Source organism: Aspergillus welwitschiae, assembly GCF_003344945.1.
Source record: "Aspergillus welwitschiae strain CBS 139.54b unplaced genomic scaffold BDQ94scaffold_80, whole genome shotgun sequence".
NCBI classification, from domain to species: Eukaryota; Fungi; Ascomycota; class Eurotiomycetes; order Eurotiales; family Aspergillaceae; genus Aspergillus; species Aspergillus welwitschiae.
This window is the reverse complement of record NW_020798774.1, coordinates 1-12,815: the sequence shown is the minus strand read 5'-3', so window position 1 is coordinate 12,815 and position 12,815 is coordinate 1. Positions and strand designations below refer to the sequence as shown.

At 51.4% G+C, this 12,815-nt stretch overlaps 2 protein-coding genes across 2 annotated transcripts; both read left to right on the top strand.

Annotated features, from left to right (window-relative positions):
• Positions 1–1,124: 1,124 nt before the first annotated feature.
• On the top strand, positions 1,125–9,347 carry BDQ94DRAFT_176075 (BcPKS20, polyketide synthase; the record flags this gene model as incomplete). Its single annotated transcript, XM_026772616.1, has 5 exons — positions 1,125–3,120; positions 3,190–4,068; positions 4,144–4,558; positions 4,668–5,040; positions 5,112–9,347. The coding sequence occupies 5 exons, from the start codon at positions 1,125–1,127 to the stop codon at positions 9,345–9,347; spliced, it is 7,899 nt and encodes a 2,632-aa protein (XP_026619900.1).
• A 760-nt stretch (positions 9,348–10,107) lies between these two features.
• On the top strand, positions 10,108–11,583 carry BDQ94DRAFT_154864 (aldo/keto reductase). The gene is made up of 2 exons (XM_026768369.1): positions 10,108–10,655; positions 10,717–11,583. The coding sequence occupies exons 1-2, from the start codon at positions 10,232–10,234 to the stop codon at positions 11,430–11,432; spliced, it is 1,140 nt and encodes a 379-aa protein (XP_026619899.1). The 5' UTR covers positions 10,108–10,231; the 3' UTR covers positions 11,433–11,583.
• Positions 11,584–12,815: the final 1,232 nt, after the last annotated feature.

Below are 12,815 nucleotides of genomic sequence, written 5' to 3'. Positions count from 1 at the left end.
TATGGTCCGTAGTCATACCAACAGTAATTTCACAAACACAGGCATAATGACAGAGGGGTCCTACTCTGCAGCTTGAGAGCCGCAGGGTATTCTCGTGGCCCCCTCCCTGCCCCTCCTTCGCAGGCCTCCATTACAGGGTCCTTCAATAGGTGAAGGATTTAGACCATTATTTCAGAGAACTAGCCGTGTTGGCCATCGATAAGAATAATTTGACACATTAACCGTCGAAATGCGCCTTCTGCGCCCTGCGTGTCGCCACGGGCGTTAGTGCCGACTTATCCCTGTATAGATGGTTTATCCTGCAGGAAGCAGATGCCTGCTTTATTCTGTTCCTTCTCGGGGTCATTTCCTCCTTTCCTTCCCTATCTGGGTCCAATTAACGAACTAATTTTCCGGCTTTGTACATCGGAGCTAAGCGATGGTTTCCGATATCGCAGGCTTATCCTGCAACCACTTGGAGGTGGCTTACTGCTAGGATTAGCATATGACTTGAGGATTTTGGATGGACCCCTGTCGGCTCGGATTCAATGCACAGCCGGAGATCCAGATTTTTCCATTTCAGGTTGCAGTCCGTTGCGAAGGTGGAGATGCCAACAACCACGAATAAGGAAAATTGATCCTCGGGCAACCTGGTCGGAGAGACACTGTAAAGCTGCTGCTTGGCAGTTACGGATCAAGCTTGCTGCAGGAAGGACACTCTCATTCCGTGTCAGCTTCGCTTGCGTATCAGAACCGGCCAAGATGTAGTGCCTTGTTTACCTACACTTTACCAATCTATCTTCATTTTTCAATACCATGTCTCAGTGAAAATAATAATTGAAATTGAATGGTACGTGTATGTTTGCCCCATTCAAGCTGTATCATGCTGACGGTGGGTGTACGGCGGCCTCGGGTCAGTCTGAGGATGAGTGGGATGGAGCAAGATGCCACATGTACTCTGGTCACCGGACGACGAAGGATCTTGCCAGTGTCATGGTTTATAGTCAGAGGGTGAGCGCCCTCATACAATGATGGAGCCAGCAGACACATCGTTCTGCCTGTCTGGCTTTATCCTCATTTCAACAAACCTTTATATTGCCATCGAGATACGTTCAACCACTGTATCGTTTGCCATCCACCCAATAATGAGTATTACCCAAGGCCTAATCCACGGGGTGAATTGGACACCTGCTACGGTATCTGACACCCCTCTGGCCTTCCAAAACATTGTGTTTCTGGTGAACCCAAATGCAAATCCGGAACAATTGCCACACTACCAACAACAGCTGGGCGAAGCGGGGTATACAACAACTGTCGTCAAAGACGCCATTCAGCTCGAGTCCCATTTAAGGTCTGGAACAATAGTCGTTCATATCCCAGATGTGGCAAGGGACAAAGATGGCGTCTATGACGCTGCAAAGGCATCCTGTGCCAGCTTGATTGCGGCTGCGCGGATATTGTCGAAACACCGCGTGCATAAGCTATTTTCCGTGTTTGCTACACCATCCGAGATCGCTGAACTCGGCTATGCCCCTTTGTATGGCTTAGCACGGGTCCTGAAGATGGAAGTGCCCGACATATTTGGCGGACTATTTGAAGTTGACTCGGGATCATTCCCACTTAAGTCGCTAAAATATGCACGGGGCTTTGACGTCGTTCGGATATCTCAGAGCATGCCCCATACAGCTCTCCTGCAGCCCATTACGAACGAGCCTGACGAAGCCGTTGCGCAACTTCGGCTGCAAACTGGAGGCACATACCTCATCACTGGCGGCACACGGGGAATGGGGTTGGAGATTGCAAAATGGATGGGCAAGCGGGGCGCTGGCAATCTTGTATTGGTGTCACGCCGGGGACTATCAGAGGGGCCCCAGAGCAGCCTGAGCAATGACAAGAACGAAGCGCTGGCATCATGTGTTAAGGAGCTCGAAGGTCAGGGAGTCACCGTGCATGTCTTGGCTATTGACCTCTCTCTTCCTGAAGCACAGAAGACGCTGCAGCAAGCCATTGATGGTCTGCAGCTTCCACCAGTCAAGGGAGTCGTTCATGCTGCCGGAGTTGCTGGATACCACACGCTGGACCGTTGTTCGCCGTCCGACCTCGATAACACCATGGCTCCCAAAGCGCTCGGTGCCCTAGCGCTCGACAGTATTTTCCCACCCGGGAGTCTGGACTTCTTCCTGCTCACCTCGTCCGTGGGACAACTTGTTGGATTCCCAGGCCAGCTCACGTATGCACCGGCTAACGCTTTTCTGGACGGATTCGCCGTCTATCGACGACGACAGGGCGATGCCTGTACCTCCATTCAGTGGACTTGCTGGCGTGGGGTGGGACTAATGGCGCAGAACAAGTCGGCAATTCGAATGATCCTTCGAGGTATGCAGGCTCGGGGCATTGCCGACATAAGCCCGGAGGAGGCCCTCGCTGCCTTGGAACGTGTCAGTCAGCTCTCCACTGATCAAGTGGCCGTCGTTCGAGCGGTGACACTTGAAGCTGAAGAGCCACTGCGACACCCCATCCTGCAAAACATCACACCCCGGAAATCCGCTCAGAAAAGCTACCTAGACTATCCTGTCCACTCTGTGGCGATCGTCGGAATGTCATGTCGTACCGCTGCAGGCGACACGGCCGATGATCTATGGCGGGTGATTCAGACCGGGCAGACCACAGTACGGGAGATTGATGCGAGCCGCTTTCCTGAGGCTGCCACGAGAAAAGGTCCCAAGCTCTGGGGAAACTTCCTGTCTGATCCCAAATCCTTTGACCATGGATTCTTCAAAAAGTCCAAACGCGAATCCGCCGCCCTAGACCCTCACCAAAGAGTACTGCTAGAGACGACCTATCATGCGCTCGAGTCGGCGGGATGGCTAGCGCAGGAACAACTTCCTGAGACTCATGAATGGAGCTTATCCAGGGACATTACGGGCTGTTTCATTGGCATGAATGCTCCAGACTATCCTCTCAACCTCGCGTGCCACCCTGCTTCCCCCTACACAGGATTTGGAATGCTGCGCTCGTTCGCCGCAGGTCGCTTGAGTCATCATTTCGGATGGACTGGCCCTTCGCACACCATTGATACGGCTTGTTCGTCGGCTATGGTGGCGATTCACCAGGCCTGTCAGGCCATTTTAGCAGGGGAATGTACCAGAGCAGTGGCAGGAGGAGTCAATCTAATTACTAACACTGCTCTATTCGACGCCTTACGCACAGGGGGCTTTTTAAGTGAGACTGGCCCTTGTAAGACCTTTGACGCGAGGGCAGACGGGTACTGTCGAGGTGAGGCTGTTGGGATTCTCGTTCTCAAGCCTCTATCCCGAGCCCTGCAGGATGGCGATGAGATCCACGGTGTTCTCTTAGGCACGGGAAATAACCAGAATATCAATAACACGAGCATCACCAACCCGGTGCTGGAGAGCCAAGCTGCGCTCTACCGCGGTGTGTTAGCCCGTGGCGGTATCACTCCCCACCAGGTATCCTACGTTGAAGCCCACGGCACCGGAACGCGCGCTGGTGATCCGGTCGAAGTTGAAGGAATCCGGCAGGTACTAGGGGGTCCTGAGAGAGGGTCTCTCCTGCACATTGGTGGAGTCAAGGCCAATATTGGACACTCGGAGGGGGCTTCGGGAGTGATCTCTCTGATTAAGGTCCTGCTGATGATGAAACATCGCCAGATTACTCCTCAGGCGAACTTTGAACGGTTGAATCAGAACATTGCTGCTTTGGAGCCGGACCGCATGGCCATCTCAACCTCGCTTCAGGAGTGGCGCAGCCCGAGTGGTCCACTGGTTGCTCTTGTCAATAGTTATGGTGCCTCCGGGAATAATGCTGCCGCTCTGGTGGCCTCGCCGCCGCCACTGCTTACATCGTCTGCATCACCCACCTCGCTTGCCAGTCCAGGAACACCTTCGGCATGGCCTGTCCTGATCTCTGCGGCATCCAAAGCCAGTCTCTCGGCTTATTGCCAGAAGCTAAAGGAGCAGGTTGTGCAACCCACGTTACGACCGGAAATGGGTGTTCATCTAGCATTTCAACTCGCAACCAAACAGAATCGGCAGCTTGACTATCTTTTCGCGACTACTGCCACATCGCGTAAGTCTATCCTAAGGTTGTGGTCCTGGTAACAAAGAAAACCATGTCGCTAATAAATCTACTACTTCGCCGCAGTGCCGGAGCTGGAAGTCCAGCTGTCGACTCCCGACAATCACACCATGACGCTTACCACTTCTCCCCAGCCTATTGTCCTTCTTTTCAGCGGACAGAATGGAAACAGCGTTCCGGCTGCTCAATCGCTGTATGATGCGTCGGTGACTTTCCGGAAATACCTGCACCGCTGTGATGAAGTGGTAAAATCCCTGGACGGACCCAGCCTGTTCCCGGCCGTGCTAGACGGTATCGATGGCGGCGACGACATCATACTGCGCCATGCTGCTGCGTTTGCTATCCAATACTCATGTGGAATGACGTGGCTCGATAGCGGAGTGAAGCCGCAGGCAGTCTGCGGGCATTCGTTTGGGGAATGGGCCGCATTGACCGTCTCGGGTACGATGACGCTTGAGGCAGGGATGAAGCTTGTTACTGGGTAGGTTTATGTCCCATTTCTTTAACGAAGGAACCCATGATGATCCGTCACTTCTAAATGCAATTGCTAACAGATCACAGTTCGTATTCTCACAAAGCGAGTAATCCAGACTTACACTAATGGGAGAAACAGGACGCGCATCCATCATTCAGAAGTTTTGGGGTCCTGACCCTGGGTCGATGGTTGCCATCGAGGCGGATCTTGTGGGGACGAGAACAACACCCAGCCAACATCTTGAACCCTTCCGTCGTAAGCACCCCAAGTCCACCTTCGATATCGCCTGCTACAATGGACCCAATCACTACGTTGTGGCCGGACGCACGACGGACATCGACCTGCTGGAGGCAGATTTGCAGGAGGAGAAGAGTCGTGGGGCGAAGCTCCGGTTCAAGGTGCTGCGTGGCATGCATGCATATCACTCCATCATGGCAGACTCGATCATCCAACAATGTGCCCAACTATCGGCTACCATACCATTTCAGGTTTGTAATACCAATTTCAGTATCACGGAGAAATCACATGAGCTAATTCAAAGATGAAAACCACCCCGCAGACCCCAACCCTCCCCTTCGAATCATGCCACAAAGATCCGTGGACTGGCCCAGGGACAAATGTTATTGCCCGTAACACACGAGGCCCCGTCTTCTTCGCCGACGCAATCGACCGCATCGTCACCCGGCTGGGAGGCTCGTGTACGTTCCTCGAGGCTGGCATCGGGGGACCCATCGTCGCCATGGCACGGAACGCGCTGTCTCATTCACTATCGCCATCCCAACAATCGTCACATAGCTTCGTGGCCATCGGAGGGAAAGACCCTATTCGCGGATTGGCCGAGGCAACCGTCGCGCTCTGGCGCAACGGTCATCCCTTTGTACAGTTCTGGCCCTTCCACGCAAAACAGCGGGAGAGCTATCTGCCTGTGACCCTACCACCGTATCAGTTCGAGAAACACCCACATTGGCTGGAATATATCCCTCCCCTATCTAGCGACCGGAACCCGCAGCCGTCGCAGCCGCCGGCATCCTCTCAGCGCTCGGGGCCATGTCCGCACTGCGGCAAGGAAATCAGTCAGTATCCCTACATCGCATTGAACGTGACATCTCCCAGCCAGGATTATCGCCTACTGGCAACCTTCCGGATCGACCCTCGGAGTCATCGGTATCAGGAACTGGTGAAGGGTCATGTCGTCGTAGGGTCGCCGATCAGCCCTGCGGCCATGTACCTGGAGTTAGTAGCTCATGCAGTGGTCCAGGCTGGACACATGGGTGCAGCCTCCCTCTCAAGCGAGGGACATGATATCTGGATTGAGGCACTGGAAATCAAGGCGCCGCTGGGGCTGGACCCGCAACGGTCTGTCTTGCTGACGTTAAACCGAAAGAGCGACGGAGTGCTGGCGTTTGAGCTGTGCTCGACCAACCCTTTTAACGAAAATGTGGCCGCATCCAAGCCGACTTCCCATGCGACGGGTGTTGTCATCGTGGGGGCGAAGAATAGCCATATGCCTACAGAAGCTACAAATCGATGGGCACGTTTGACTCACCTCCTTGAGAGAGAACCGGATATTGACGCACTACGTGGTGCGATGGTGTACAAGGTGTTTTCCACTATGGCCAAGTACTCTGCGGGATATCGAGGCCTTCGATACATCGTGGGCAAAGGAGGAGAAAGCGCTGGTATCATCTCAATGCCAGTGGACGCGGAGCGGGATGAGCGAGCCCGCTCCCCCAACGATGGCATTGCGGATCCAATGGTCCTGGACAACTTCTTGCAAGTGGCTGGGGCCTTTGTGCACTCCCTTCGCGTGACGGACAGCCCAGATGATGACGAAAGCGACATGTCGTATATCTGCACGGGGATGGGGTCCGTGGGTCCTTTGGCGAAGCTGCCGGGCGGTGGGTCTTACCGGGCGTACGCGAAGATCCAGCGCGAGGATCAGAAGGAGGTGGCGCTGGATCTTCTTGCATTTGATACGGATACTAGAGAGGTGGTTTGGGCCGTACAAGGGCTGAAGTTCTCGAGGGTGCCTCGCCCTTCGCTGGCGAGGGCATTGGCCGCTGCAAACCCATCTACCGGGGAGGAAATCAGGGGAGTACAGGCAAAGCCTGCGGGTCAACAGGTGGCTTCTCGAAAAGTTATGGACCCTAAAGTTGATCAACTTCTTACTTCTCTCTCCCCTCCCTCACATCCTCCTCCACCGGTTATACCCCAGGGGCTGGATATCCTAGATGGGGTTCGACAAGTACTCAGCAGATCTCTGGACGTGCCCCCCGACGATGTCAGCAAACAGGCGACGCTGGAGGAGCTTGGAACTGACTCACTGGTCAGCGCGGAGATTCAGGCAGGTATTGGGGAACGGTTCGGCATTGACATCTCCACGGAGGAGTTCGCAGCTCTAACCACCGTGACGGATCTGTGCGATCTGGTCCGGAGCCGCTTGGGGAGCGATGCCGGGGATTCTGGCGTCGCCATGCAGCCATCTGACTCCGGGGATGATACCGGCGATGAGATCAATACGGAATGGCAAAAGACCGTCTTTGAGATTCTCAGCCATTCTCTTGAGGTGCCTGTCGCCAACATTCAGCTAGACTCAGCTCTCGAGGATCTAGGCACCGATTCGCTCATCACGCCCGAAATTCTTAGCAACATCAAAGAGTCCTTGAATGTTGAGCTCTCGTCGACCGAGTTCGCAGCGTTAGTGGATGTCCGCTCCCTGCTGACTTTGCTGGCTGGTGCTCTGGGGGTCGATAATGCCAGACTGACCCCGGCAACCGGCTCATCTAGTGCTTCGGATACAGTGAGACTGGATACTAAATCCATGCATACTGCCTTCCAGGAGGTCCGGCGCAATTTCGACGCCCATGCCAAGATCTTTCAGCTGACCGGCTACTGGGAGCAGGTCTACCCTGTGCAGTTGCAGGCCGTGGCAGCTTTCATTCTGGATGCGTTTGAGAAGCTGGGATGCCCAATTCGCACGTTCCAGCCCGGTGAGCGCCTGCCGCCTCTGCAGGAAACCCTACCTAAATATCATCGCGAAGTCCGCCGGCTGTGGGATATCCTTCAGGAAGCTGGCATTGTCGAGAATCAGGAAGCCAATATTTTTGTCCGCGGGCCTGCACAGTTGGACTGCACGCCCGTCAAGCCGGCAGCCCAGCTGAGCCAGGAATTGATCGCGGCATTCCCTCCATTCGCATCCACCCATGGCCTACCCGATCTGCTCGGACCACACCTTGCCGAGTGTCTGACAGGTCAAGCCGATCCCGTGTCCCTCCTGTTTGGCAGTGAACAAGGCCGCCACCTCCTCGAAGACTTCTACGCAAACGGGCCCGACCTCCGCGCCGCCACGCAGGTCCTCTGCGACTTTGTCTCCGCTGCCATCAGCGCCCACGCGCAAACCGTCGGGGGTGACGGAGGCGAGCCTTTCCGCATCCTCGAAGTCGGCGCTGGCACCGGAGGCACGACCAAGCACCTCATCCCGCTCCTGCAGGCGACTGGCCTCCCCTTCACCTACACCTTCACCGAGCTCTCCGTCTCCCTCCTGGCTCGCGCCCGACGCACCACCTTCGCCGGCACCCCTAACATGGAATTCCGCAAATTCGACCTCGAGGCTACACCGGAACCAGAGCTGCACGGCCGCTACCATCTGGTCATATCCAGCAACTGCGTTCACGCCACCCGAGATCTCCGCCGCAGTCTGCAGCATATCCGGCAGCTTCTCCGCCCACACGATGGATGCGTAGCCTTGGTCGAACTCACGCAGAAGCTGGCCTGGTACGACCTAGTTTGGGGCCTACTGGACGGATGGTGGCTTTTCGACGATGGGCGGGACTACGCGCTACAGAGTCCATGGGCCTGGGAACGCGCGATGCGCGATTCTGGCTTTGCGCACGTCGACTGGTCCGAATGCGCGAGCCGAGAAAGTCGCAGCGTGCGCGTGGTGTGCGGCTTCACCAACAGCAGCCCCGAGAAGCATCAGCAGCTCAAAGCGCCATCGACGCTGTTGCATCGGGCAACAACTTCCTCGACCGGAGGGCACAATCTGTTCCTCTGCCCGGACGGATTCGGCGCCGGGGCGGTGTTCACGGCGCTGGCGCCGCACTTGGCAAGCGTGCCGGATGTCTCAGTCTATGCTCTTAGCAGCCCCTTCGTGGCGACGGCAATGGACCCCACCGATCTCGACCAGGTGCCCTCCATCGAGGAGCTGGCTGGGATCTACGTTGCGGAGATAAAGCGGCGACAGGCCACAGGACCGTACACCCTGGGTGGCTATTCGTTCGGCGGGGTGGTGGCCTTTGAGGCGGCGCGCCAGCTGCTGGAGGAAGGCGATATTGTGGAGCGGATGGTGCTGATCGACTCGGCGTGTCCGACCTTCGCGCACTCCATGCCTTTCGAACTCGTACAATTCTTGGACGCTATTGACGCTACAAACAATCGCGGCCATGGGCCCGTGGGGGCCAGCACCCACTTCACCTTAGCCCGGGAGCAGCTGCGCCGGTACCGCGTGCGTCCGCTGCCAGGACCGACCAAGGGCCTCATCCGGGACGTGGTGCTCTTCTCGGCGCGCGAGGGTGTAGATAAACAGGACTCGGTCCCGCGGCCTCAGGTGCGGCACGCTGAACAAAGTATTGTGGATTGGTTCTTGGATGATCGGACGGATGATAGTGCGCTGGGGTGGGAAGAATTGCTGGATAATGTGAGAGTGGTTCGTACTGAGGGTAATCACTTTTCTATGATGATGACGCCGTGGGTAGATTCATGGGGTCCGAAATTGGCAAATGTCTTGGTTGCCTAGGGTACATGGTATGGCTGCTTGATAGAGATTCTATCTACATCTTCGATAATGTGAACTAGCAGTATTTCGCTGCAATATATTATGGTCAGATTCTATAATTGCGTTCATAGTCTCCCTCATTATGTATAAGTTGTTGAGTTGCATTTGCATCCAGCCAACTACATATTAAGATGCATTGGTTTCATCTACATTTAGCACTAAGCTTGTGTACATACTACCACTTTGTGATCGCTAGTATTTTGTCAGGGAGGTGGGCACCGTTTGATGGTCCTAGAGGTTATTAAAGTAATTCGGCTAATAGGTAGTATGCACTATATATATTGATGAATTCCTTTTTACGTAATCCTGTCATCATCCCATATCTTGCAATTAGACTAAATATTTGGAAGGAAGTATTGAGAGAATAACATAAACATGGGTGGGATACAATTAAAGGTTTCAAAGCATACGATTCGCGCAGTTCTGCTTCTAGTAAAGTAAGAAAACAAAAAAAAAAAAAAGTCAGGTCTGGCCGTATTGAAATTTTCGTCGATGTAACAATACCCCGACCTGTGTACGAGACGGTATGTTTACCGCAGGAAAATTACTCGAAGTGGAACTCACTAATCAAATGAAGCCCTGATCCCTGAACATCGATCTTTTAGTGCTTATCCTTCTTTAAGTCCGCGGAGAAAATGGGTCTAAGTCCGTCCAGTGCTTCATGTAAGCCTTATCTCCGTAGAGGAAGGAATGGTTCTTCCTATATATGCTAATGCCCAGACGAGCATGTCTAAGTACAGAGGTCCTCAAGAGCCAACCAACACACACGACAACAGAACCGTCCCCTATCTTTCTTCATAAGCGTCTCTTCTACCATCCCTCACCAATCAAGGACAACCATCAATATGGCCGAGCCAACGCCCCCAACCGAGCTCGGCCGCCTGCGCATCCTCTCCTCCACCGCAGGCGTGCGCGTCTCCCCGCTCCAGTTGGGTGGCATGTCCATCGGAGACGCATGGGCCGGCATGATGGGATCAATGAGCAAAGAAGCGGCCTTCAAACTCCTGGACGCCTACCACGAAGCTGGGGGTAACTTCATTGACACGGCCAGCGCCTACCAAGCCGGGCAGTCGGAGACGTGGATCGGCGAATGGATGCAAGCCCGTCAGAACCGGGACTCGGTGGTGCTGGCCACCAAATTCGGTATGGATTATCGCAGTCCTGCCATGGGCCGGGGGCACAAGACGGCCAACTTTTCCGGGAACTCTCGCCGGGGGATTCATGTGAGTGTGCGTGATTCTCTTCAGAAGTTGCAGACGGATTATATCGGTAGGCCCTTTCCCTTCTCCCGTGCCCCCCAAAACAGGGCTCTTATCACTGACCACCGTAGATATCCTCTACGTCCACTACTGGGACTACACCACATCTATCAAGGAGATGATGGACACCCTGCATATTCTAGTCGAACAAGGCAAGGTCCTCTACCTCGGGGCGTCCGACACCCCCGCATGGATCGTCGCCGCCGCCAACACCTACGCTATTGACCACGGTAAAACCCCCTTTAGCATTTATCAAGGGCGCTGGAACCTCTTGAACCGGGACTTTGAGCGCGAGATTATTCCCCTAGCCCGTCACTTCGGCATGGCTCTCGCACCATGGGACGTCCTCAGCGGCGGCAAATTTAAGTCCAAGGCCGAACTGGAACAGCGCAAGAACACCGGTGAGGCTCTGCGCAGCTTCGCTGGAAAAGCTGCCCAGCAGACGGAAGACGAGGCCAAGATGAGCGAGGCACTCGAGAAGGTTGCTGCCGAGCATGGCATCACCTCTGTCACTGCTGTGGCGTTGGCATATGTCATGTCGAAGGCAGGCAATGTCTTTCCTCTCGTTGGTGGGCGCAAGGTCGAGCATTTGCAGGATAATATCCAGGCGTTGAGTTTGAAGTTGACGGATGAGCAAATCGCGTATCTGGAGAGCGTGAAGCCATTTGATATTGGGTTTCCGCATAATTTTATTCCAGCGGATCCCAATGTTACTGGCAGTTCGTTTTTAATCGCGCGGACTAATGCGATGAAGTTTCCGAACGCGAGAAAGGAGACTTCCTTGTAGTTGGACAGATTTGTTAGTGAGGGGTTCTATATAGTCTTCGGCTGAAGAAATGAGAAAAGTATGTCTTCCAAAGATGAGGCCGTGGGATGCATGAAGTGTCCGTTGTATGCTGTGGAGAGGTCTACGCAGATCAGGGTCCAGAAAATATCTAGTTCAATTTAAGAAAGATCTATTTCTTTTATTTCTTCTAGTATGTATCAACTGTGATGGCGAGCAGTGTTTGGAGGCACATGACTGGATCATATGACATAGTTCTGTTTGCTTTGTTTGATTTATTTTATTTACTTATTTTTATTATTTATATATAGTTTTTTATACTTCCTTCTTTTCCTTCTTATATTCAATATTCTAGTTTATAGGACTGCTGCTACTTACTCTACCCACCTATTTTCTATAAAATACACAAAGAGTTAAAGATAATGATTATAATATAAGCTCAGTAACTGTATGAAGAGATAAGATAATAAAATATATTAAAATAATAAAATATACTAAGATAATAGAGAATTCTTATAGTAAAAAAATTTCTAGTACTGACTGTACTGTAGAGCTGTGGCTACCTGCTCTATTATCTATTAACTTAGTATAATAATAAAAACTAAAATATAATAATAAAATTATCTTTTTTTTATAATTTTTGTTTTTATCTCACCAGTGTGATAGAATGACCCAGCTATTGGGGCCTTGGACATCGGGATGATATATTATAGTACTTATAGAAGTTGTGAGGTTATTAATAATAGTTTTATAACTTGTTCTCTAAAAGATATTAATTTCTCTGTAATATACAACTAATTCTCCAAGAATCAGTCTATCTCGTGGATATAGAGTATTTTTATTTTTATTAGACTAATTATTTATATTTAAGAACTAATTTCTTATCTAATTAACAGGCTTTCTATTTTAATAAATAAATCTTATTATATTTTAATTCTTTTTATTTTAATTATTTAAGAAAGATACCACCCCTTGAAGATAATAATAAAAAAAGAAAAATATTTAATAATTATATTAATTTTAAATTATTATTAAATACTGTTCCTACTGCTAAGGAAATCTAATAGTTAGAAAATTATATTTATTAATTAAAATAAATTATTAATCTGTAGAGAAGAATAGCCCATCTCTAGAAAAATAATTTTTTAGATAAAATATTTTCTAGATACTACTGATTCTCTTCTAAATCAGAGAAAGATAAGAAAGAGATTAAGTTTAAAAATATTTTTTATTTTATTTTAAATTAATTTTCAGAAATATTAAAAATAGATTACTAGTCTGTAATATATATTTTAAAAAATTTTTAAAAAAATATTTATTAAAAAGATACAAGATTCTTGCTGCTATTAATTATATAAATCCGATATACAGACAGAAATAATATTA

Coding starts and splice junctions, on each gene's coding strand:
- BDQ94DRAFT_154864 (XM_026768369.1), top strand. CDS start 10,232: ATGGCCGAGCCAACGCCCCCAACCGAGCTCGGCCGCCTGCGCATCCTC. Junction 10,656..10,716: donor GTTGCAGACGGATTATATCG/GTAGGCCCTTTC, acceptor TGACCACCGTAG/ATATCCTCTACGTCCACTAC.